Consider the following 25940-nt stretch of genomic DNA (forward strand, 5'->3'; position numbering starts at 1 on the left):
TTTAATATGTGTTTTTAAAAAAATTAATTTTTTTTGTTTTTTATTAAAATTTAATATAATTTATACGTTTTGAATCGTTTTGATTTATTGATGTTAAAAATAATTTTTTTAAATAAAAAATTATTTTATTGTATTTTCAAATAAAAGATATTTTAAAAAATAATTATTTTTATATTTTTAAATATCCTTTTAAAATAAAATAAAAGCAGCCCTTGTGATGAAGCTCTAGTGCTTGCAATGGTGCTCATGGTATACAAAGGAGTGCTTTTTATGATGAGATTCAAGGACAAGAACCCATTTTCGATCTTGAGCTATGGACAATGAAGAATGAGAGTTGGACAAAGCTATTCATATGCAGTGGTGTATTTTTTAATTGAGGGAGTAAATTACTAATAAATATTATATATTATATAGATATGTGTTATATATAAAAATCAATTTGAAATATATATATTAACTTATATCAAATGAAATTAATTTAAAAATATTTTTAAAACAAAAAAAATTCATATTATAATTATTTTCTTTGAATTTTTATATTTTAAAACTACTTTATAACGACTTTATTATTAATTTTATTAAAGATATTTTTTTAATATATACAATTAAATATATATAATTAAATTGTCATTCATTTATTTATTTTTCATTTTATTTTGCAATCAACTTTTGTCAACATACATAGTAGAAAAAACTCTTTTTACTGTATTAATTACAATTGATAAAAATAATGATAATTTGACAAGTATATCTATCAATGAAAATATTAAATTTTTGTTTTTATCATTTTTCTGTAAAACTAACAATATCAGAGAACTTATATTATTGCATAAATCAATAATATATATATATATATATATATATATATATATATTAAATTGGTCACCAAGTACTATAAGATCTATTATAAAGAATTTATTAGAATAAAAAAAATAAAATGAATTAGTTTTTTTTATTAAAAACAGAGAAAAAATTGCTTGAATTTAAATATGCCACAAAAAAAAAAATTATATTCGTCTCATTCAAACAATTATCCAATTTATTAAATTATGTGTCAATGATATTATTAAATAATTTATAATAAAAATGAGATAGATTTATAATGTGAAGCTTGATATTATTAAAAAGCTGGATTAAAGTATCAAATATAGAAATTTTTTATGATATACTATAGAAATAACAACCAAAAGTTCTCTTCGATTTTATGAAAATTTCAAGTTTTTTTTTGTTATATACATAGATTAATTTTTATTTTTCCATAAAATAAAATCATCACATATCTCTTTAAGTTTTTTTTAATTTTTACTTATTCGTTTGTTAAAAAAAAATAAAAGAATGATCTGAGACAACCAGCTTATAATTCAAACACCAGAAGCATTTTTTGAAGAATTCAAATATAATTGTTTTTTATTTTGAGCTTTGCAAGGAGAGAATATAGAGTTACGGACAGTCACAATACAATATATTAATACGTTGTCTCTTGAATTTTTATCTTTTACAAAATATAACTTAAGCTATTATATTAATTTTTTAATGTAAAAATTAAAAAAAAAAAAAAAAGTAACAGCTGCCCCCTTTTACCCCAGTAGAACTCCGCCCTTGTTTATATGCAGATCCCTTCCCAGAACTGGGATTTATCCTTGGGAATTTTTCCCTTTCTTTTTGTTTTGTTTTCTTTTTTACTTTAACATTTTTTTTTTAATGAATACTACATGCTCATAATTCTGTTTATATTTAATTAAATTGTGGTAATAATATGAAGGATATTCTGTTTTGTTTTTTTTTTTTTTTGTCAAATACAAACTTTATAATAGCATAATAATATTACGTTCAACCTATATCGATTTGTATCATATTGAGATACCTTAATTTGATAGCTAGGTGAGTGGGTTTATTTTAATATAATTTTCCTTTTTTAATTTAAACCGGAGAATATTTATTTTCCTCAATTCTCAGTAAATAAAAAGAGAGAAAAAACCCTAAAAACAGCCTTAACACAAACTAGCAGCTGCATAGTTTACTTCTTAATTCAAGCGACCCTTCTCTCTCTCTTTGATCAGTTTTCCAAAACATAAAGAGAGATCAAGAGTTAGGCTGCACCAACAAGCATGGCTGCCGGATCCTGTCTACCTGAGGATATGATTAGAGAAACTCTGTTAAGATTGCCAGTGCAATCCTTGCTTCGATTCAAGGTTGTGTGTAAACGCTGGCTGGCTCTGATTACAAGCTCCGACTTTATTCTCACACACTGCAAACATCGTCCAAAACACTCTATCATGCTCACAAACACTTGGTTCGGAGAAAATTATGGCATATCAGTGCTTGAAGCTGATGCAAAAGGTAAACCTGAGCATCGAAACCTACCATCGTCGCTGATGAATAATGTTGTCAAGTGTCGCGGCATTGGTTCTAGTAATGGTTTATTATGTGTTTATGTCAAAAACACACATAATGTTGATTATTTTTTATGGAATCTAGCAACAAGAAAACATCGGCTTCTGCTCTTTCCCCCAACATTAGGTCATTACACTCCTCGTACTTTTGGGTTTGGTTTTGTTCCTGAAACAAGTGATTACAAATTGCTTATAATTGATGATGCATCGTTCGAGGGCCATCTCAATCTCAAAGCTTTGGTTTACACATTGAGCACGGATTCTTGGAAAGAAGTCGAGGGAGTTACTGCCAGCCGGAGTTATCTCAGTCCTAAGATTTCTGTGGTGGTTCAGGGAATGTGGTATGATTTGATTTTCCGAGAGGAGGAGAACATTGTTCAAGGCACATTAAGGGAACCTCGGAAGGTACCATCTATACTCAAATTCAATATGGCTAATGATGTCTTCTCAAAGATTGAAGATGGTCTACCTTATGATAATGCTTGTGGCAGAAACTTGAACCTTATGGAGTACAAAGAATTACTTGCTATGGGCGTTTACAAGGATGAAGAAACAACTTTCGAGCTTGAGATATGGACATTGATGAAGAATGAGTACTGCTGGACAAAACTATTCGTGTGTAGACCTCTGCCCAAAATTATGACTATGATACCTCTGGGGTTTCGGAATGATAAAGAAATCATATTAAGTGATTATTCTACCGAATTATTTTATGACATTTTGCAATTGTACGATCCCTCGACCCAAGAATCAAGTGTGGTTTCCACATATGAAGATTTTATATACTTCGACGCTCATAATTACGTGGAAAGCCTAGTTTCAGTCGATGCTTGGTCATCAAGCTGTATGCAGATGTTTTCTTAACACGGAAAGGACCAAGCCATCGATCAGCAGGGGGCAAGAGAAAGCGGAAGAGAACAGGTTGGAATTGATGCATTCAAGTACGTTATAACTTGTAAGAGGTTTATGTGCTTTTGATTAATTAAATGGTACGGAATGATTCTCTTGTTTGAAATTTTTGTTATTTAACAATTAGATTCTGATGACTATATCAATCCAGAATCTTAATAAAGTTTTAGATTAAAGAAAGTGTTTTTCTTTTTTTTTTTTTCATTTCATTCTTAATTTTGTACAGAACATACAGCAATACGTGCAGGTTTATTAGGACTAATTTAGGGTCTAGATCCTCAACTTTTAGCTAACATAATATTCATACTAATTACAATGTAAGAAATTGTTTTCTATTTGTAGAATTCTTGTCAACACCAGAAATTACAGAGATTGAGTCGTATTTGTAGGATTCTGGTCAACACCGGTATTCCAAGAATCCAGGTATTATGTTTTCCAACCTTTAAACTATTAAAAAAAACTTCAAAACTTCGAATATCCTATTCATAAACTCAAAAGCGTGAGTTTAGATGTAATTCTAGTTTCCTTGTTAATAATTCATGAAGTTGATTCAATCCAATCAAAACAAGGTTAAAACTTGAAGAGAAAAGGTTGTTCGAGATTTAGTAAGAAAGAGATGGATTGTTTTGTTTTATACGGAGTTCTTAACACGAGACAGCTTCACAATAAGAATTCAAAGAGAGCACTGTGACTAAATCTCCATGTTGATTCAGAGAGAGATAACAATAAAAATTAACGTCTGATTTTATTATGAAGAGGACATACACATGGGGTGGAGATGCATATTAAAAGGTTAACGAGCGGGGTCAAATGCATATATTACAGACAGCATGATAGATCATGTTCTTCTCGATCCAGACGCATTAGGACTTTGTCAATTACTTGATTATATGCGGCCATCCCACCAACCATGGCACCTATAAAAAGGTTCGCAACCTCTATGGTAGCTATTTGCAGGTGTCTTCACACATGGGTGTCTTGGGCCACAGAAGGGTTCGTGATCACCTTTAACGATAGTTCCATAATTAATAGATCTCGTCGCCTCTGCGTTTCCTGCAAAAAGAGTGCATGCCATCAGCATGCAAAGCCCCAAAGCCATCAACTTGTTTGAGGGAGACATTGCTAACAAGGGCAATGGTCTTGTATGCTAATGTGTTCCAGGAAGGAGGGAAGAAAGGGATGGAAGCAGAGAGCTGAGGAGGTTATTAATTTGAATGCTAGTGGAAACCCATGGAATTTATGCATGCATGGATTTGCATATAATAAGGCATAGTGGTTGGCCTTTACAACTCATCCTGTTACCTCCATCCTACGTTGTGGATGATAAAAATACTTGTGGTCTGCGTCATTCCAAACAGCTGTGTGGCTGGGCTAGTTTTCTGTTAAAAAAAAACTGTGTAATTATCAGCTGGCTAAGACACCGAGAATCAAACATTTGGTAGATTGCTAAATAGCCAACCGAATGACCATCCCTGAATAGTTAGAGGATGAATGCAGATGCTATTTCTGGCAATTAAGGCCAGCTTGACGCTTAAGGGCTAATTAACTTCTGGAAGGTGAAGGAAAGAAGTCAAGTATGAAAGAAACAAGAAGATTTGATGATGATGAGACGAGAATATAGACAACTGGCACAGAATATTTGGCCAGGTATTACTTTCCAAGAGGTCCCGAGTTTCTTAAAATGTTCCCGTTGAGTTTTTTTTTCCGGGTACGCAGGGAATAAACCAAATATACTCTAAGATCTAATAAAGAAACTTGGACACACCAAATGCTTGACAAGAAATCGTATTCAGAACTCGAAGTATCCGCACCATACTATATCAAGCACACCGTAGCAGCAGAATGAACAAGGCAGATAGCATTCTGCAGTGTTTCCATTTCTAGTGTCAAATTCTCATCAGGTCACCCTGATAATCTGAAATAAAATCCACAGGTCTCTTGTAGCCACTATTTCCATTTTTCTTCAACACTATCAAGCGAAATAGTTGCTGGAGACCATTTTTTGAAATTCTAGAAATGGGAATACTGCAGACAGAATTGTTTGATAAATGAAAGGAAGGGAGAAGCGTCTTTTCGTGTGGATATTTGAGTGTTATCGATTAGGAGGAAAACTGTTTAAAGAAAATTGAAAACGTGCAAGAGACAGCTCCTGAATCTTGCTTTGCTATGTATGCTCTTACTGCTTCAGCACAAGATGGGCAACATTCATCGACAGATATGTGTGTGTGTGTGTGTGTGGATGCAAGAGAATAGTAACAGAGCATCCTGAGCTGTCAATTGGAAGAATTTAAGGTGTGCTAGGAGAGTCTTGGGCAAATCACTAATGGTTGACAAAATGAAGCCTGGCAAGAACCATAGGAAGAATTATGTATACCAAAAGAAATTATGGAATCTTAATAAAGTTTTAGATTAAAGAAAGTGTTTTTCTAGGCCAAGAACATGAACATTGGTTGGGATTTTTAACATCGTTTCTGGTTGAAACGAAAGAATAAGATTCGAAAGATCATATAAAAATGAAATCGTCAAATGCTGTCAACAATAAAAGTTCGGATCATTGAACTTTTGACAACCTCAAGGAAATATCGAAGATCTGCATTGTTAAGACTCAGATATATATATTCCAGCATATCTTAAATTTTAAACTTGATTTATGCTGAAATGTCACTGCAGCACAACAATACATATATTTGGCATTTTGTCATGACTTTAATCGACAGGGCTCCCCTTTATCCGACGCTTGAGAGTGTTGATTTTTGGGTTTACGATCAATCTAAAATATATACTGTCATAGGAGAAAAAAGATTTAATGGGAACAATAGGATATATATATTCTATTGTTTCCTATTAAATCGTTTTTCTACTATGACTCCTATGACAGTAGTGTTTGCCGGGTCTGGAGAAATTATATATGGGTCGCAGGTCCAGATCTTTATTGACAATAAAAGTTTCAAATATTTAATGTTGTAAGAGGAGTTAAATATATGACATAGGAGATGTGTGCAGTTGATAAAGGACTATAATTGTATGAATGACGATCATCCTGGTAAGGTTAATATAATATTGGATGCCGTTAGCCGAAAAAGAAGAGCAGTGGCTGATAATATGCGGATTGAAGAACAAGGGAGTCCAGTAGAATTGAAGAAGATGGGTCTACGGCTAAGTGTGGGCCTTGAGGGGTCACTACTAGCTCAGCTAAAAAATCAGTCTGTGCTTCAAGATAAAGTCCTGGAAGCTCAGCATAAGGATGAGGAAATAAGGAAGATCAAGAAAAAGATGAATCAAGGCATGGAAATGCCTTCTTAAATTTTCGCATCTATTCTTCAATGCAGCTGTTCAACTTAAATTTCAAGGATGAAATTTCTACTAGGAGTAAAGAATGTAAACCTTAAATATAAACTTTTGAAAAAAAAAAAGAACTTTAAATTAACCATATGACAAAGAAGATGAGGTTAAAGGTATGGGAAAAACAAATAAATTTAGTTGTTAAAGAGGGGGTTTTTTAAAAGATAAAAAGTAGTACAACTCAAATTATAAAAAGATAGAAAGAATAGACCAAGTATATAATTTAAAAGAATGGGACTATAAATATCACATTTTCTCCTCCATGAGGTCAACAATAAAGAAAGAAACAGGAGGGCGACGATTTCAGATTTCTTCCATTAAAATTTAAGATAAAAACACCAAAATTATTAAATCTATACAAATTCTAGATTGCTAGGTAGAGAAAACATCATTTGGCAAGGGAATTAACAAGAAAACAAGTGAAGAAATTTTGAGGGAAAGAAAGGCGGAGGGCAACTACATGCAAGGAGGGAGGAGTTAAAAATCTTCAACCAATTTAAAATAAAAATTTCCTCCACTTAAGGAGCCTTCAACTTAACTATGAAAAGCAATTTGAATTCAATTAGAAATTAGGCACTAATTTTGAAATTTAAAAATTAAGGTTCTTGAGTAAAATTAAAGAAATTATAAAAATTATTAAAATTAAGTTAATTGAAATATTATAAATGATCTTAAACATGAAATCATGTAAATATATTAAAGAAAAATCAATGGCCAAAAGAACAGGAGTGGCCAACCATTTAGGGGATGAATGGAAGGATAAATTTTTTTTATTTTCTTCATAAAGTCTTGTGATATGTTATTATAATGTGAACAATGATTAAATGAGATAAATAATTGCATGAGAAGGAGAAGAAAACTCTTGGTTTCATTAGGCCAAGTTTCTGACCAAGGCTAAATTAAAGAGGAGGAGAAAGAGTCTTGAGAATTCATATGTTAATGATAAATGAATTAGAAGTGGTAGGAAGTTTACTAATAAGGAAAGTATGATAACTTGGTAGTAAAGTACTTCAGAAAGCGAATGCATGTGTTACATGAGATTAAAACAAGTTTAGAGGTCATATGTATAGCCTATTGCTTGTCTTAGAAAAAGTTTTGAAATGTAAAAGAAATATGGAATTCAATGATATGAATGTTTCTTGTAATAGTTTTTTAGCACCTTACATGATACCTTACACAAAAAGAGAAAAATTAGCTTAAATAGCTCTTGGAAGGTCATATTTAGGAAGGTTACATGCATATAACATAGAAATAGTTTTCTTAGAAGGAGAGGGGGAAATGGGAATAATTAAAGGTTCGTCTAAACCATTTGATGAAAACTGGACGGATTCATCACCTTGATTCCAGAGAGGATTCAGGTCTAAAAATAATAAAATTTAGAAAAAGTATCTAATAGAAGTAATAACAAAGAATGTTACATTTCGAATGAGTCTGAACTCACTTAATTTGGAGCTCTAGAACCTAGATATAGATAAATATCTGAGGAGAGGTCGAGCTACAACCTCTACTAACATTTTCAACAAATTAAAAAAATAAAAAATTTAATCATGTTAGGGGCAGAATCAAGTTTCCTTCCCTTGAAAAATGTGTAGTGTTGTGTCTTCAAGTTCGAAAGAAAATAAGCCATATTCAAAACTATTTTTATGATGTTAGTTATGATTTCATAATGAACCATAATATTAAGAGATGTAATGGAAACACAAATGTAAAGGAAATAATTGTAAGAAAAAAGTTGAAGTTTTTATTGTTATTATTATTGTTGTTGTTGTTATGTGAAATGTAACTTAAGTAAGAAATAATGTGATATGCCTGTGGATTCGAGGGGGACCGTGAGAAGGGCACAATAACAATAAGGAAGTGCGAGTCAAGTTTCTGTAGCAGGTAAGTGTCCTATACCTATACCATTCTTAAATATCTGTAACTTTGGAAATTTGTTTAATTTTTAGATTGTGTAAATATTGATGTTGCTAAAAGGAGAATTGATCAGATGGAGATGAAAAATGAAAAACAAACTTGACTAATTGTTTTGGTTAGGAATAATCAATTTTATTGATGAACTTCATTGATAACTACTTTTTGAATTTGATTAGCTGGTCCCGAGTGTAGGAGACTAATGATGTTAGTAAGGTTTACTAATGTTAGCACGATTATCCTAGAGAATAAGGGATATTGAATTTGATTAACTATTTGAGTTAAGAATAGTTAATAGCATCGATGGGTGACTTCGATATTGGCAAATCTATAAAACTTGATTAGCTATTTTTTATATGAAAGCTAATAATGTCAAGAATCCTTGACATCGACATTCTCAGAGATATTCCAAAGTGTTATGGAAAATTAATTAACTATTTCGAGTTAGAAATAGTTAATGACATCAAAAAACTGCATTGATATCAATATTTATAACAAACTTGATTAATCGATTCTGGTAAGAGCGACTAATGATACTAATAAGAATCATTAGTGTTGGCATTACCATCCAAAAATTTTGGTGCGAAGTGGTTTGATTAGTAATCTCGGTGGAGATTGATTGCTGGCATGAGTGAAATAAAAATTGATATTTTTAAAAGAATTATTCTTCAGTATTAATATATGATAGTGGTCAAAATGTGGAAGGAAAAGGTGGAATGTTTAGTGATTTCTAAAGGGATAAATCTAGAAGCATTAAAAGGAGATTAGATGGAGAATTGTAAATAATTATGACAGTGTGTAGCCTTGAAAATACATGCATATATATATATATATATATACACACACACATATATATATATAGTTTGATTGTTTTTATGTTAATATTGCTTTTATTATAACTATTTTTAAATATTTTGTTGCAGGTTCATCATATTTATGATATGAGTAATATTTTAGATTTTTTTTTATTTTTTGTGTTATTTAGAACTAAACAAATGTTGATAAATTTTATATATCAAGAAACTATTATAACTTAAATTGTAATGGCATCTTTCAAATCAAGTTTATGAATATAAAATTATAGTGTCATATATTTGTAATCTTCATGTATGGTTATTTCTTTTATTTAAGTACTAAATCATGTATGTCTTTAAAATACAAATATTTGAGAAATTATGGTTGTATTAGTGAATATTGATGAAGATTGAAACTTAAGAAGATTGGATTGTGATTTATAATTAAATAATGATTAATAGAAATATATAGACAAATAGGATTATGATTTGTGATTGGATAATAATTAATAGAAATATATAGACTATTTGTCGATAATTTAAAACTTCCTGATATAAAAAAAACTCGAAATTTCAGTGAATCTCGTATGAATCCAGTTTCAAAAAAAACAATTACCATGTTTTGCCTATTATATGATTGATGTGTGGTCCTGAAAGTTGGGGTATTACACCATACCTTAGGTTTATCCTCAACTCCTGGCCCTTGAATGTTGTAGGCAGACACCTCTTGGGAGGCAATCGAAGCAGATTTTTCAACAGGTGCAGATTCGTCGTCCTTTCTTCCCAACATAACTAAACTTCTTCTCTCTTCCCTTCTTACTTCCGCGAAAGCCTCATTCAGAGGAGGTAGTGGCTGTCCACTATTAACTCGACCCTTCAACTCGTCAAAATCAATATTTAAACCTGAATATACTGTTTGCAGGAATTGATCAGGCTTGCTCTATGATTCTGAAAGCTCCCTAGCTAGATCTATATGGCAATATTGGAGAAATAAGGCCATGCATTTTTTTTAGAGTGGAGGACGTTAATGGAACATCGTGCTTGGGATTTCTAGGAAGTAATCAAACCTGGTGTCGTGTGGCATATCGATCTAGTGATGACCCTCTAAGAACTGTAGTTAGTAGATATGAGCAAATTCAAGGTGTATGGGCTTTGCCTCTTATTTCTCCTCATGGCGATGCTAATTTCTCCGCTGACTTGAAGGGAAAAGATTGTTCGAGATTCAGTAAGAAAGAGATGGATTGTTTTGTTGTATATGGAGTTCTTAATTCTTAACACGAGACAGCTTCACAATAAGAATTCAAAGAAAGCACTGTGACTAAAAATCTCCATGCTGATTCAGAGAGAGATAACAATAACAATTAACGTCTGATTTTATTATGAAGAGGACATACACATGGGTGGAGATACATATTAAAAGGTTAATGAGCGGAGTCAAATGCACATATTACAGACAGCATGATAGATCATGTTCTTCTCGATCCAGACGCAGTAGGACTTTGTCAATTACTTGATTATATGTTCTCATCCCTCCCACCACGGCACTTATTAATTGCTTCGCAACCTCTATGGTACCCATTTGCAGGTGCCTTCACACATGGATGTTTTGGGCCACATAGGGGTTCGTGATCACCTTTAACGATAGCTCCATAATGAATAGATTTAGTCGCCTCTGCATTTCCTGCAAACAGAGTGCATACCATCAGCATGCAAAGCCCCAAAGCCATCAATTTGTTTGAGGGAGACATTGTTAACAAGTGCAATGGTCTTGTATGCTAATGTGTTGAAGAGAGGAAGGAAGGAAGGGACGGAAGCAGAGAGCTGAGGAGGTTATTAATTTGAATGCTAGTTGAAACCCATGGGATTTATACGTGCATGGATTTGCCTAAAATAAGGCATATTAGTTGGCCTCTACAACTCATCCTGTTAACTCCATCCTACATTGTAGATGATAATCTGTTCTGCGTCATTCCAAACAGATATGGAGCTGGGCTAGTTTTCTGTTAGAAAAACGGTGTAAATTATCATCTGGATAAGACACCGAGAATCAAGCATTTGGTAGATTGCTAAAGTAGCCAACCGAATGACCATCCCTGAATTGTTAGAGGATGAATGCAGATGCTATTTCTGGCAATTAAGGCCAGCTTGACGCTCAAGGGCTAATTAACTTCTGGAAGGTGAAGGAAAGAAGTCAAGTATGAAAGAAACAAGAAGATTTGATGATGATGAGACGAGAATACAGACAACTGGCACAGAATATTTGGCCAGGTATTACTTTCCAGGAGGTCTTGAGTTTCTCAAAATCTTGCTGTTTTTTTTGTTTTTGGGTACGCAGGAAATAAACCAAATAGACTCTAACATCTAATAAAGAAACTTGGACACACCAAATGCCTGACAAGAAATCATATTCAGAACTCGAAGCATCCACACCACACTATCAAGCACACCGTAGCAGCAGAATGAACAAGGCAGATAGCATCCTGCCGTGTTTCCATTTCTGGTGTCAAATTCTCATCAGGTCACCCTGATAATCTGAACTAAAATCCACAGGTCTCTTGTAGCCACTATTTCCATTTTTCTTCAACACCATCAAGCGAGATAGTTGCTGGAGACCATTTTTTGAAATTCTAGAAATGGGAATTCTGCAGACAGAATTGTTTGACGAATGAAAGGAAGGGAGAAGCGTCTTTTCATCTGGATATTTGAGTGTTATCGATTAGTAGGAAAACTGTTTAAAGATAATTGAAAACGTGCAAGAGACAGCTCCTGAATCTTGCTTTGCTATGTTGCCTTGTATGCTCTTACTGCTTCAGCACAAGATGGGCAACATTCATCAACAGATATGTGTGTGTGTGTGTGTGTGTGGATGCAAGAGAATAGTAACAGAGCATCCTGAGCTGTCAATTGGAAGAATTTAAGGTGTGCTAGGAGAGTCTTGGGCAAATCACTAATGGTTGACAAAATGAAGCCTGGCAAGAACCATAGGAAGAATTATGTATACCAAAAGAAATTATGGAATCTTAATAAAGTTTTAGATTAAAGAAAGTGTTTTTCTAGGCCAAGAACATGAACATTGGTTGGGATTTTTAACATCGTTTCTGGTTGACACGAAAGAATAAGATTCGAAAGATCATATAAAAATAAAATCGTCAAATGCTGTCAACAATCTAATAAGACAGTACATTCCAAAAGTTTGGATCATTGAAGTTTTGATATTCTCAAGCAAATATCGAAGATCTGCATTGTTAAGACTCAGATATATATTCCAGCATGTCTTAAATTTTAAACTTGATTTATGCTGAAATGTTACTGCAGCACAATAACACATATATTTGGAGTTCTGTCATGACTTTAATCCACAGGGCTCCCATTTATCCGATGCTTGAGAGTGTTGATTCTTGGGTTGACAATCAATCCAAACTATAATTTTAGTAACCAAGCTATATTTTTTTCTAAACCCACTGCAATTGTGTTTCAGGTTAAAAAATAATGAAAATAATGTTGTTTTGGTCAAAAAAAAAAAAGAACAAGAAGAGGAGGAGGAGAAGAGAAGGGGCATTATTTCTTGAAATATAATTTGCTTGCACACATTCAAAAGACGAACAACAACTCCTGCTATCAGGGCGGCCATTGGGGTAAGGTGATGGACATAATAAATCTCTTTAGATTTCTCAAAGAATAGTAGCGGAAAAAAATAATCTGCCCGGAATGGGCATTATGTACCCTCTCATCGCATAGCTCCACCAAATCCATGATTACATTACCAATTTCTTGAAGGAAAAAAGAATACATAACCAAAACAAAAAAGTTGACCAGTATTTGAGTGTTGCTGCTCCTCTACAACTCAAATATAAAAAGCGCCATGTGAAATATGGCTTTTAAACAAAATGGCTACAGGTCTGAACAGAAACAGAGTGTACCCGTGCTCTGCGTCAACTGCCTCCCTTCTGCTTGAGAGTGATCTTATCCCCTAAGCTGAGGGCTATTCCCTGGGTCTTGCTCCTTATACGGATGTACCCGCTAAGCTTCCCATCCAATTGCTTCTCGATGCTCACGTTAACAAGAGCGTCCTCACCAAAAACACTCTTGGCATACAAATTTGCAGCCAGGAAACCGCAGTCACCATCCAGTGCGGACCTGAAATTCAACCACCCAAGAGAGTGCTTGGTCAAATACCAACGGAAGGACATCAGATCGGTCAAAGAGTCTGTTATCTGTGTGTGTGTGTGTCTGGAGAACATAGACCAAAATAACTTACGGTGCAGTGAGACACTTCATATTGGTAGACTTGATGATGTGGTCCAGAAAATCCTTCTCGCTTTGGATTATTGTGTTCACAGCGACCTGGAACAAGTTAAATGCAAAAACATGATTAGAAATTATTATATATCAAGCACTGTTCCTAATGGATGTAGAAGAAAAGATTGCAGAGATCTATATCAGAATAAGAAGACAATTTAACAGCGGAGTACGAGGAGGAAATTGAGATCAAATCAAGAAACATCCAATTTAAAGACAAGCACATAACCAGAATTCAGGCAAATTACAATATCAAAGACAACATTGAATAAAAGGACACTTCCACCAACAGAAATTGCAAAAGAGAATAGTTTAGATTGAAGCCAGCCAAGAAACAATTTTCTCGAGTGAAAAACAGAGGAAAATTATACACCAAAATAGCTAAGCCTTTGCATTGCTGCAAATAACAATGATGGCTTCACATCAAGCCACAGTTCTAGTGGCATTCACTCTATATAAACTGAATGATACAGTTCAGAATTGAAATTGTCACTCCAGTCGTGTCCCAGTAACTAAAACAAGTTAGGCTTATATCCTTGCACAATGATGCCAGTGAAATTTGAAAAAGTCTTGTATCATTGCAGGTGGCATGTAACACAAATCAGAGTAATAAATAAGTCAGAGAATGCCAGGGGTACCTTGTTTTCCCATTCAAACTCTGCCCACATTGACCTGAAAGCTGCATCTGTGCAAACCGCAGGAGAGATGTAATCCATGATATCAATATGGATGTCATTAAGGACAACAACTGTCCGCTCAAGTACATTGGACGCCTCATACACAATATTGCCAAAAATCACTCCCGTCTCTGTTGAGGACACCTTGATGTTGGCCTTTATCTGCCTACTAGACTCGGGAGCTAGGGTGTAGTTCTGGGGCCGCTCCACCAGTTTCAGATCACCCATTGTGGCAAGTTCCAAGCACAAATTCTGGAGAGTTTCTGTTGTCCTGTTGATCACTGTGACATCAAGCACAATGTCATAGTGATGAACTGTCACATAAGCTTCAGCATAAACAGGGTCACTAAATCCTGTGAGCTGAAGGATGCGATTAAGCTTATTTGCATCATCCCCATCCTTGATGAACTCCCCAGTTGCTCGCTTCAAATCATCTTGAACTTCATCTTCCAACTCCAGTTGACTCATACCCTGAAATTTTGATGATGTCACGAACACTTAAATGTGAATATTTTTACTACAAAACTGAAACTTACTGTGATATCAATTAACAGCATCTGATATCAAGCAATGTTTAGACAATCAACTAATGAACTTAAGAGGCCTGACCATTGAAACATGAGGAAAATATCAACTTGACATAGAAAACATCATAGCAGGAAATATTCACCAGCATCGAATCTATACTAGCAACAAAAAATTGTAAAGTCTAAAACTGAATATATCTAAAACCAAGTGCCCTTTTCAGATTATATCAACTTGACATAGAAAACATCATCGCAGGAAAGATTATCGAGTGTAGCATCTTGACTAGAAAAAAAAAATTGTAAAGCCTAAAACTGAATATATCTAAAACCAAATGACCCTTTCGGATTATATCAAGCAGATCCAACTCTCAAGAAATGAAACAAGTAAACAACTTTTAAAATGACAGTTCACAAAATCAGAAAAGTTGTGTTAGATATGCAGATGCTGAGTTACAAGGGGGGAAATGCAGCATAGCTCAAAAACAAATATTAAAGTCATCTTTTCATAAGTAACTATCAGTGAATGTATCAATGATAGTGACAAATACTAATAACCAAATTTAGCAGTGGGTCCTAGCAAACTCCTAGTCAAAAACTAAAAATTTCAAATCTTTCTTACCTTTCTGCTCTTCAAATGGTAGAAATCAATGAGGTCATCTGGCTGCGCATAAGAAACCTGAGCCTTTGCCTTTAGTTCCTCAGTTTCCCTCAACTGTTTCTCTGAAAGCATTTTGACAAAACTCTGACGGCATGACTGCAGCCATATCTTCCTGACCTCGTCACCTGTACTGCATAGTAATCTTATGCAAAGGACAATCCTATCATAAGAGTCACAGTCAATTGGGTGTGACAGGACTGGTGATTGCCCAAGTTGTATCATAGAGACCATGATCAACAATGCCTGTGTGGATACTTTGTTTACTTCACCCCTAGAAGGCTGCACCTCTTCCAATCTCAGAGCAAGCTTTGTCAAAGTGCACGCCACAACTGCTCCAAGGAAAAAATCACCAGTAAGAAGAAGGGATCTCAAGTTCCCAACAGCCAATGAACCCTGAACAATGCTTGGAGGTGAAAAGGCAGTTTCAGAAGCAGCACTCTGTGTTGCATAAGTCCCATCAGAAAGAATGGCAGGTCTTCTAGAAGAAACAGTAACAGAACTTGGTTGTTGAGAGTTCTTAGAAGCATCAGTGGGTGCTTCCCCTTCTTCTGAAACTGAAAAAAATGGTAGCTCTCCCAGGCATTGCTTGATAGTTGCAATACCACTTTCAACTTCAGAGAGGGATAGGCAATACTCGCCAATAATCCAGAGAGCACAGCAGCAAACCCTTGCAGCTCGTATCTGGTAGAAAGTGTCTAACAGTCTTGTTATAATTGAAACCCTCAGTTTTGGATTTGTCTCAATTATCTCCCGGATAAATATTGCCACATCAATAGCTGAAGCAACATTACTGTCACCCAGGAAATCCATCAACAGGTGAACCACTGTGCTTGCCACCTCTGGGAACTTGATGGCACAAGAATGGATGGCTTGGATGAGCATCTGCCTGTACTCGCCATTCTTCTCAAGCTCTCCATTTTGAGTCTTCATAACTTCCTTCTTCAGCATGAGAACAACCTCATTGATGTTCCTCAGGGTGATCAACTCAAGGACAATATCTAGGGTCTTTCTCTGAATGTCAAGATTCGGGCTGGATAGTGCCCTAAGCACATCCATTATCCTGTCAACCATGATCTCTCTATGAGAAGACTTGAGCTCATTCAGACGATCAAGAACAATAAGCTTTACATTGTTGTCACTCTGTGAGAGAAGAAGCTGGCAATAGGTGTTGGCAGCAGCTCTGATAGCAGTAGGTGCAGATGACAGAGAAACAAGTGTCCCAGCACACTCGTAAATAACTGCATTAGAAGGGGCATTCAGCAATGATATAATGATCTTAATGTATTTTCCCTTTTCTCCCCGATTCGTTCTGCACACCTTCCGAATCAACTCTAGGACAACCATCTGCAGCAGTTCACCCCATTCAGAGACCTTATCAACATTGGTCAAGAGGTAATTAATGGCCCGATTTTGATCACAATTAAATAGCATGAGAAATGCATTCCTCTTTGCTGATTGATCCTGCTCTGTTGATAGAACCTTCTCAATCATTTCAGGAGCATCAACCAAAACCTGCTCACCATGAGGGAGCCTATAAATGGACATCACAGCTAAGATAGCATTCCTCCTAATGAATGGATGCCGGTGTTCAAGATTCTGGAGGACTGAGGGGATAAGCGGCTCAATTATTTCTGTCTCATTCAATCGACAGAGAAACCTCAGTGTCACCCCTCGAATGTATTCATTGGGGTGCTGCAGATTGTTCCTCAGGTTTTGGCAAATGAGAATCATCTCTGGTAACACCCTACCCTTCTGGTCCTTCTTGTCAATAATCTCCAGATACAAAAGCAAAAGTTTCTGGACCGTGTGGTCTTCTGATGGCAGGACATATCTGACTATGGTGATAAAAAGCTGTGGTAAGGTTTCCCCATTCAATAGAAGACTAACTGCCTTCTTCATGGCATCAATCTTCGCTGGCACATCACTGCCTTCAAGTGCTTCTTTGATCTCCGTAGCTATAGCTGGGGTTCCTTTATCAAAATGCACAAGAAGAGTGCAAGACTTCTCCATCTCTTTTTTATGTCCTGGTAATACACCAAAATCATGTTAATTGAATTCAATATAAGATGAACAGGCAAGAAAAAGAAAAAGAAAGAGAGAGAGAGAGAACACCAACTTTGAAAAACAAAACGGTGCACAGACAGTGAAAAATAAAATGTAAGGAGGTTCACTGCTCCCTGGGATTGGCTTTGTCTATTTAGAAAAATGCAAAATACCATAAAAATCATGATATATGCATTTAGTTTCTGTATTTCATATTCTTATGCCAACAGACCACCAATTCTTAACAACATCCTACCATTTCCACCTACTCTACAGATCATCACCAATACTTTCTGATAGCATTAACACACTGACCAAATTTTTCTACCTACATCATAGATGCCACAATAATTTACATTTTTCATTAACACAGTAATATCAATCAGCAGGTAACCTAATTTGTAATTAGCAGGAAAATCAAATCATAACTAAGCATTAAAATTTAACAACATTCTCATTGTACCTTCTTCGAATCTCAAACACTACATGATGAGATCACTTATTGAACAAAACAAAAGTTTCACGACAGAATTCTTAATTACTCCCTACTATTTTCACTAGTGGTCCCCAATCACCAAACTTACCTCCATTATAGATCTGGCACGATTAACAAGAAATTGTAGCTAAATCTCTGATTAGCATAAAAATCATTTTGTTCAACTAACTAACTACATTACTCAAAAATCAAAATTAGATCTAATAATTAATTAAAAAAACACATTGCAGATCTGCTTAGTCTGAATTCAGATCAGAAACCTAAATGCAAAGCCATAATCAGACGATACGTCGTCGTGTTCTATTGTGAGCCAATGAATAATCTATTCAGATCAGAAACCTCAAATGCAAAGTCAGAATCAGACGATACATCGTTTCATTCAATAGTCTATTCAGATCAGGAAAAAAAATAGAAACCTAAAGATGAACCAATTCGAGGAGGCATAAACGATAGTAGTAATCATTAAAAACGGCAATCTGTTTGGGCTCAGACAGATTCATTCTCTCGATAGAGGATTAGAGAGTAAGAGAGAACGAACCGTGTGGCGATGAGATCCAACGAAGTGAGAGATTTGCGTGAAATTGAAACAGCAAACCGAGTCGAAACTAGTTAGAAGGGGAGAGAGATTATTTGAAACTGAGTCGGATCAGATCCAGCCCATGTGTTCTTTATTCATAATAAACCGAGGAAGGGAAGTGCAGTGTAATTTTTAAAGTTTGTTATGGTTTTCTTGGTAACTGCATGTGTGTGTGTTTTTTCCTATTATATTATGTATATTAATTATAATTATTTGTGAAAAAAATAATCCTTAGATTTAAATTCATTTATCATTTAATCAATTTCATACTTGTTTTTGATAAATAAATGGAAGAAAAGAGAGCTTGGTAAGGTAAGAAGATCTAGTTAGCAAAGGAAGGTATTTTAAGAAAAAAATTATTAAATTGAGAATAGTTGGTGTTATTTAATAAATTATCTGATTATTTTTACAATTTATTATACAGTTTTAATAAACTATAGAGACTAAGTTATAATTAATTTTATTATTTAATGATTGTATATAGTAACATATAAGTGCAATTATTTTATTGGATTGGTTAGGTATAACTCGAAAAATAATAAATTTAAATGAATTATCTATTATTAAATTAAAAATTACTTAATTATTAATAAATTGCTAAATTAAATCACCAAAGTTTATAATTATTTTTTAGCATGATTTAAATTAATAGCATTAGCTTGTTAATGGTTTCAAATTTGTTAAAAATATTTTGTGGTAAGAAGCCCATATTTAATTTTGAGCCCATTTAATTTTTGGGAAAAAATGTTCCATTTTTTAATAATTAAATATTTGTCAAGCTGATTTCGATTTCCTTGCTCTACAAATTGATTGAATATTTTTCAAGGTCTGATTCAGTATGTTATGAAGCTCGAATACGAACCTCAAGATCATGGCTAGCTGCTGCCAAACTTTCAATCACACAACAAAAAATATTGAAAAAACTTGAAAGTATTATGTACATCATAATAAGAACAAAAGGTAGCTGCTACATCTGTCTACGTTTGATCAAGAAGATCATTATTTGGATAATTACAAGCTCTCAAGTTTTACTATTGGACAGCTAATTTTCTAGCACACAGAGAGCAATAATATCTCTTCTTGGTCTTGAAATAGAGAGGCAAGAAGCAAAACCTCCACTGGCTCTCGACATCCATGGCTTGAACCATCCCTCCACAGTATGGACATGCCCCAGGTGCTGGTTGCCTTGCTACCACCCTCTCATCCTCATCACACACAAATACCAAGCACATCTTTCCCTTTCTTGATTCGAACTTCCTTCTTAATTTCCTTTTCTTGATCGATGATTCCTAGCAGACTGTCGATTTTCTCGACAGGGCTTGGGGTTTTTTATAGAGACAACTTGGAGCAAGATGCTTGAGATGTCCGGAAAGATGTAGAAAGCATGGACAGGAAGGGAAGGGGAAAGAGGAGGAGGAGAGAAGTTTTGTGCTCACCGTGTGAGTCTAGAAGATTCTGACCGAGTCGGTTGATTTTCTGTTTATTTCTAATTAAGATAAGAATCTTTCTGTCATGTCGCGTAACCTCGTTCAACCATTCATTACAGCAGGAAAACGCGTTTAGCAGGATATTTTTAAATAAATAATTTTTATTTTAAAATAATATTTTATTATTATTTAAAATTTAATTTTAATACTATCATGTTAAAATTATCTGAAAATATAAAAAATTAATTTAAAATATTTTTTTTTAATATTTCTCAAAAATTAAATGGAATAATAGATTAACTTGACTTGTGTCTATTTAGGTGATGTTTAAAATTATAGTGCATGATATTTTTAAAAAATATTTTTTTAATTTTTAATATTAATATATTAAAAAAATAAATTTAAAGTTTTTTAAAAATAAAATTTTAAAAAATATATAATCTAAACGCATACATGATATTTTAAGGAGTGTCTGAATAAAAATGTAGTTATTTTTTTATAATATTCACTTAAAAAGCATATATTTTTTTATTTTTGTTAAGTGTAATTTATACTTAAAAATAATTATATTTTAAACAAAAAATCAATCATACTTTTAACCCAATCATGTTTATTTAAGAATAAGGTGCGGTAAGATAAGGTTAAGTTTTTTTATTGATATAATTCTCTTAAAATATAAATCATATCTTACTAAACGTTAAAAATATGTATTTTTTTATGAGTGATAAAAACACTCATTATATCTTAATTTTAAACACACTTTTTAAAAGTAAATTACTATTTTTTAAAATTACTATTTTTTAGTATTATTTAATAATTTTAACTGGTTAATATTAAAAATAAAAAAAATCTCAATATAACACCAAACACATTTTTAATGCTCATCCACAATGCAATGCATTTCCAATGATGGTTTTAGTGGAAAATATCTGAACAATCCAATATTTTTATTTTAGATTGAATAAATTCATTCGGATAGATAAAAAAAAATTAATAAAAAAGTTGTTTAAACCTGGTAAAAAAAAAAAACGATTTTTTCATTGACTCAACTTCAACCAAGACTGAGCTGATGTATTTAGACATTTTTTATAATATGTTTTTTTACTGTAGCTTATTGAGCTGTTTTAAAGTCCAATGATTTTCTATCTTGTGCTAAGTCCATTTAGACTGAGATCATGAATGAATTCTTCTATTAAAATAAATATATAAAAAGAAGAATGTTATATTTCAACATCAGAATTAGGGACCTGCCTCAAATATTTAACCTTGATCAGATATAGCCTTCCAAGAATACTATGCTTCTGCTTATAAGCTCTGGGAATTTGCATTATATTTCCTTTTGATTTTAGTGGTGTTCATAGCTTGAATGTATTTCACTATACATGGTGCAGGCAGAATACAGCTGCGCTATATTTTCGCTTGCCTGGCAGAACGTGTTCCCAAGCAGAAGGTTTTCATTTCTTTCTTTGTTTTTCAAGAAAAATGAAAATAAAAGTTATTTAATTATAATACTTGGTGTTCTCGTCTGCAAAGGATTACAATCTTCAGAAATGTTGCAAAGTTAAATTTAATTTTTCAATAAAATTCGATATCGTGAAGATGATTGCTATTCTTAAAGCCTCTTCCTTTCTGCAAAAGTGTACCTTAGACTTTGATGGAATGGTTCTGCTAGACGATCTGGAATATAGTATCTGGTATAAAAGCCAATTCAGAATTTAGAATAACCTGTCACGGGAATAATCTAAAGTTTATTCTACAAAGTCCACTAAAATATTGGAGTTCGAAGAAAGAAAAAAAAGCATATTATGATGTTCTAACTTTATCGTGACATGAACTGGTTACCTTCTCGAGATAAAAAAGAGGAAGATATTAGAGATGGAGAGGACATGTTCCCTGTCTTTTTTGTTTTAAAATGACAGAAAAATTTATTTTATGTCTTTCTCTCTATTCTTTTTCAATGAAACTCGTTTATATCCTTTATGTATATGTCTTTTCTGCTATGAAACACTAACCAAATGCAACATAAAATTAGTCCATGATTGGAATCGGTGCTTCTCCTCCTGCTCCTCTCGTGCTTGTTCTTTGATACGAACAAATCCCTCTTTGAAAACTTGAAGTTCGAAGATGTTGCTGGGATATGGAGGAGGCTAGGCCTCAAAGTTCTCTAGACTGGATTCTCTTGGACTATGGTTATTTCGGTAACATGCTGCAGTTCATTTTTTGCTGGCCCTTGTGAACACCTGGGCTTTGGTTATTTCTGTGCGTAATGAAGATGCTTTTTCAGAAGTAACATGCTGATGTTCATTTTTGGACATCAGAGGAAACATTTTCATTGATGAAAAAGGAAGGATAAACCTTCTTGACCAAATAAATAAAATTGACAGCAGAAACGCACAAGACAAAAGTAGCTATCTACCAAGTACAAAATTGCATCTATGAAACATAACACAAATTGAATGTCCTAATTTCCACAACCTCATTACCAAGAAGCAGCTGATGGATCCCTACAATGTTGTTCTAAATTTCAGTAGAAGCTCAGCATCACTGTATAGTCTGGAACTTTAGTGTGTTTTGAGGCTAAACTACACTAGACAGGCGTCTTTCTTGTCAACAATGCAACAGCCACCTAAGTTATTAAAAGAGGGCTCAACTTCAGCAGCCAAGCTATGTCATTAAAAATCATTTCGCTTCTAGTTTCCTGTCAGAAATCTTTGATGGTCATAGTTCAGTATGCAATGCAGATGTAGCAAGAACTTTCAAACTCAGTCACAAAACCGAAATCTGAACAGAAGATCTGCTCTAGACAGGGGTTAGTGAAGATGTTTAAAATTTATGTATAATTTGATGTTTAGTACCACAAGAATTGAAACTGATGAGATGTAGCCTTCCAGAGAAATTATGTTTTGGTTCACTGGCTCTCCTAAATCGTCTAATTGTTGCCTGTTGTACAGGGATAACGAAGCTTTCTAATGCAGATCTCTTGAATTTTGCACTTGGTTGTGGTCAAGATGTTGTCTTTGATTTCAGTTCAGATCCTAAGTTGAAGAGATTTGTCATTGGTGCAAACGAAAGACAGCTGCACTATGTTTTCACTCTGTTGTCAAAACATGTTCCCAGGATGAGCAGTTTGACTGTCAAGACCAGGTATGCAACAGCTAGTTAGTGATCGGTTACTCTCTTAAGATTGAAGAAAATGAGACAGTGAAGATATATGGGATATTATATTTTGAAAGTACAGAAATTCACTCCAAAACTATCATGAAAACAGATTTATTTTATGTTTATGTCACTGTTCCTCCAACCAGATATATTTTTGTTCCTTCTATCCTGGGAACTAACCAAACACGTACTAGTAACATGATGTTTTTATTTATTTTTCACTTTTTTTCTCAAGAGAATTATTAATTACTAACAACTGGTGATTTCCGTTGCAGGTTATGTGCATGCCAGAAAGAATCACCATCTTCAAAGATGTTGCGAAGTTAATAGCAACACAGAATTTGATATCTTGAAGATGATTGCTATTCTTAGAGCCCTTCCCTCCCTTTTTTTGTGGTGTGTGATGCCATTATCCTCAAAGGGATCCCTTTTTTTGGTTTGAGTCTAATGCCGAGTTCACTTTTAGAGGCTCAGTTCAGATTAGAAATTTAAGAAGAAGAGGAAGAAGAAGAGAGGAGGGAGAGGAGCATTTATCTGTGAAGGAACTTCATTAAATGTTTAGGCTGGCTAACTCCTGACTCTACTTAATGTCACTGCCTGTTCTAATTGCAGTCTTGTTCTTCAGAAGACATGGGCCGAGGAAAGCTTGAGCATAGCGAACATGTCCATAAGCATCTGAAGCAAGTTGAAATTGGTGGATTCTATGACACCTCAAACCAGATTGAATTCGCCATTTACTTGTTTAAACATGCTATTTCCCTAGAGCGGATGGTCATCAATCCAGTAGGGAAATATTGTTCTGCGTTGAGGCAGTCATGGGATGAAGGAGAACGTGAAGAAGCCTATCGAGAACTGCATGAACCTGACTATCCACTGAATGTCTCTGAATCTTCATGGGATTCGACAATCAAGTTTAAGCTGTTTAATGTATTAGGATCTGCACTTCCTTTTGCCCTTCTGTGTCTGAAGTTCTCTGTTCTTGCTTGCTTTCTACGCCCTTGTTGAGAATCAACTCTCTTCAATGGTAGTTAAAGGTTCTTCAGAATATAATGCATGAATGATTAGGAGATTCCAGGCTCACTGCTTCTTCTGAATACTCTGGACATCGCCTCCTGTGTTGGGATACAGAAAATTGAGCTGTTTCAGAGTTAATCCAATCAATCGTGTAGTGTAAAACTAGATCAAGAACAAATTAATTAATTAATACCGCCCATGAGAATCACATACATGACAACAAACTTATGACAATGAATCACGTAATTGGGACCCAGTCATCCATTTACCTTTACACATAAGATTACTGTGTAAAATAAGATTTCAACAAGAAAAATCTCTGAGATTTTGCACAAAGTCACCCTTTTCTAGCATGCTTGTCGCGTTTATCCATGTAATCAATCGCCCTTCAAATTACGGCAGAGAAGACGAAGACAAAATAATGATAACGTTTTATAGCTGGGCCGTGTAGGCGAAACCACACAGTTCTCTACTATTCTTTTAGCTTTGGGACTGTAATTGCAATTAATTTTTTAAATATTTTTTATTTTTAAAAATTTATTTTTGATATTTTAGCATATAAAAAATTAATTTAAAGCGGATAAAAAATAATATTTTTTTTCAAAAAGCCTCCCCTGAAAAAAATTAATTTAAAGCAGATAAAAATAATATTTTTTTTCAAAAAGCCTCCCAAGTACATATCTTCATGCTTTTTAACGCAGAGTTTTCTCTTTTCAACCATATCTGCACGCTTTTACACGTCTTTATTGTCAAGTTGATGGAGGGGGCAAAACACGCTTACATCTGTTCTTGAGTTTCTGGCTCAGCATTCCATTCCCAGGAATAGCATGCGAGTCTCCACTTTGAAGATAGCATCGAAGTGTGGGGCAAAGCTGCTCTGGCAATGTCTTTTCGGAGAGGAATAGGTTCCCTCTTCATCCACACACGTGTCAATCAATCCAATGAAGCTGCTAAAAGCACACGGACCACTTTGGTTCATCCCACACTCTCTCCACATCGTACGGCAATTTGAGATTATTTTAGGATTTGTTTTATATAATTATTTTTTTATTAGAAATATATTAAAATAATATTTTTATTATTTTTAAAATAATATTTTTAACACCAATTCATCAAAATAATTTTAAAATATAAAAAAATAATTTTAAACTAAATTTTTTTAAAACATGGATGAATATTTACTTTTTTTCTAAAAAGTAATTTATTGATTTTATTTGAGAGGGTGTGTGTTTAAGATTATTTGATTAAAAAATTTAGTTTTGTATACATTTATTTTTTTAAAAAAAATTATTTTTAATAAATTTATTTTTTTTAAAAAAATCATTTTTAATAGTAAAATTAATTTAGGATTTTGTGGATAGTTTTGAATATCTTTTTTACTTATCATAATAATTTTTTTTATTAAATATAATTTTATTTGAGAGTGTAGTTGTGGTTGTTTTTCAAAGTATTTTTTGTATTTAAATATATTAAAATTATTTTTAAAATCTATCCAATAAAACAATTCAAAATATATATATAAATTAAATTTTTAATAAAATTTAAATCTTTTAAAAAACACAATCCACACTGTATTTCCAAACTGTATTTATAACATGATACAAAATCAAGTATATTTCTCGTGGCTAGTTAACATCTCTATCAATAGTCAAATCAAAAACAATATGGGATGGTTTTCGGCGCCGTTTGAAGGAGATTTACCTCAGCATAAGCA

The 25940-nt window shown here is 33.7% G+C and overlaps 3 protein-coding genes across 5 annotated transcripts; 2 read left to right on the forward strand and 1 right to left on the reverse strand.

Annotated features, from left to right (window-relative positions):
• The first annotated feature begins 2063 nt into the window (after nt 1-2063).
• LOC105140030 (F-box protein At3g22700-like) lies at nt 2064-3371 on the forward strand. The gene has a single exon (XM_011046684.1). The coding sequence runs from the start codon at nt 2109-2111 to the stop codon at nt 3255-3257; it is 1149 nt and encodes a 382-aa protein (XP_011044986.1). The 5' UTR covers nt 2064-2108; the 3' UTR covers nt 3258-3371.
• A 9622-nt stretch (nt 3372-12993) lies between these two features.
• On the reverse strand, nt 12994-18788 carry LOC105140032 (coatomer subunit beta-1-like). Its single transcript, XM_011046685.1, has 5 exons — nt 18588-18788; nt 15472-17534; nt 14287-14796; nt 13608-13693; nt 12994-13486 (listed from the first exon to the last, which is right to left on the reverse strand). The coding sequence occupies exons 2-5, from the start codon at nt 17518-17520 to the stop codon at nt 13282-13284; spliced, it is 2850 nt and encodes a 949-aa protein (XP_011044987.1). The 5' UTR covers nt 17521-17534; nt 18588-18788; the 3' UTR covers nt 12994-13281.
• A 3295-nt stretch (nt 18789-22083) lies between these two features.
• LOC105140033 (uncharacterized) lies at nt 22084-24166 on the forward strand. 3 transcript variants are annotated; one of them, XR_845113.1, is made up of 4 exons: nt 22084-22715; nt 22793-22862; nt 23005-23197; nt 23488-23578. XR_845113.1 is itself a non-coding variant. In XM_011046686.1 (3 exons), exons 1-3 carry the CDS (start codon nt 22784-22786, stop codon nt 23889-23891), a joined length of 339 nt encoding a protein of 112 aa, XP_011044988.1. In that variant the 5' UTR covers nt 22731-22783; the 3' UTR covers nt 23892-24166. The 3 variants fall into 3 exon arrangements, 2 of the variants coding, with proteins under 2 accessions (XP_011044988.1, XP_011044989.1); XM_011046686.1 differs by lacking the exons at nt 22084-22715; nt 23488-23578 and adding an exon at nt 23825-24166 and having other exon boundaries at nt 22731-22862; XM_011046687.1 differs by lacking the exons at nt 22084-22715; nt 23488-23578 and adding an exon at nt 23825-24166 and having other exon boundaries at nt 22731-22862; nt 23029-23197.
• Nucleotides 24167-25940: the final 1774 nt, after the last annotated feature.

The sequence above is a fragment of the Populus euphratica genome, unplaced genomic scaffold (assembly GCF_000495115.2).
Source record: "Populus euphratica unplaced genomic scaffold, PopEup_1.0 scaffold100.1, whole genome shotgun sequence".
Lineage (NCBI taxonomy): Eukaryota > Viridiplantae > Streptophyta > Magnoliopsida > Malpighiales > Salicaceae > Populus > Populus euphratica.

Coding starts and splice junctions, on each gene's coding strand:
- LOC105140030 (XM_011046684.1), top strand. CDS start 2,109: ATGGCTGCCGGATCCTGTCTACCTGAGGATATGATTAGAGAAACTCTG.
- LOC105140032 (XM_011046685.1), bottom strand. CDS start 17,520: ATGGAGAAGTCTTGCACTCTTCTTGTGCATTTTGATAAAGGAACCCCA. Junction 14,797..15,471: donor ACCATTTGAAGAGCAGAAAG/GTAAGAAAGATT, acceptor TCAAAATTTCAG/GGTATGAGTCAACTGGAGTT. Junction 13,694..14,286: donor AGTTTGAATGGGAAAACAAG/GTACCCCTGGCA, acceptor AACTTGTTCCAG/GTCGCTGTGAACACAATAAT.
- LOC105140033 (XM_011046686.1), top strand. CDS start 22,784: ATGCAATGCAGATGTAGCAAGAACTTTCAAACTCAGTCACAAAACCGA. Junction 22,863..23,004: donor AAGATCTGCTCTAGACAGGG/GTTAGTGAAGAT, acceptor CCTGTTGTACAG/GGATAACGAAGCTTTCTAAT. Junction 23,198..23,824: donor AGTTTGACTGTCAAGACCAG/GTATGCAACAGC, acceptor TTCTAATTGCAG/TCTTGTTCTTCAGAAGACAT.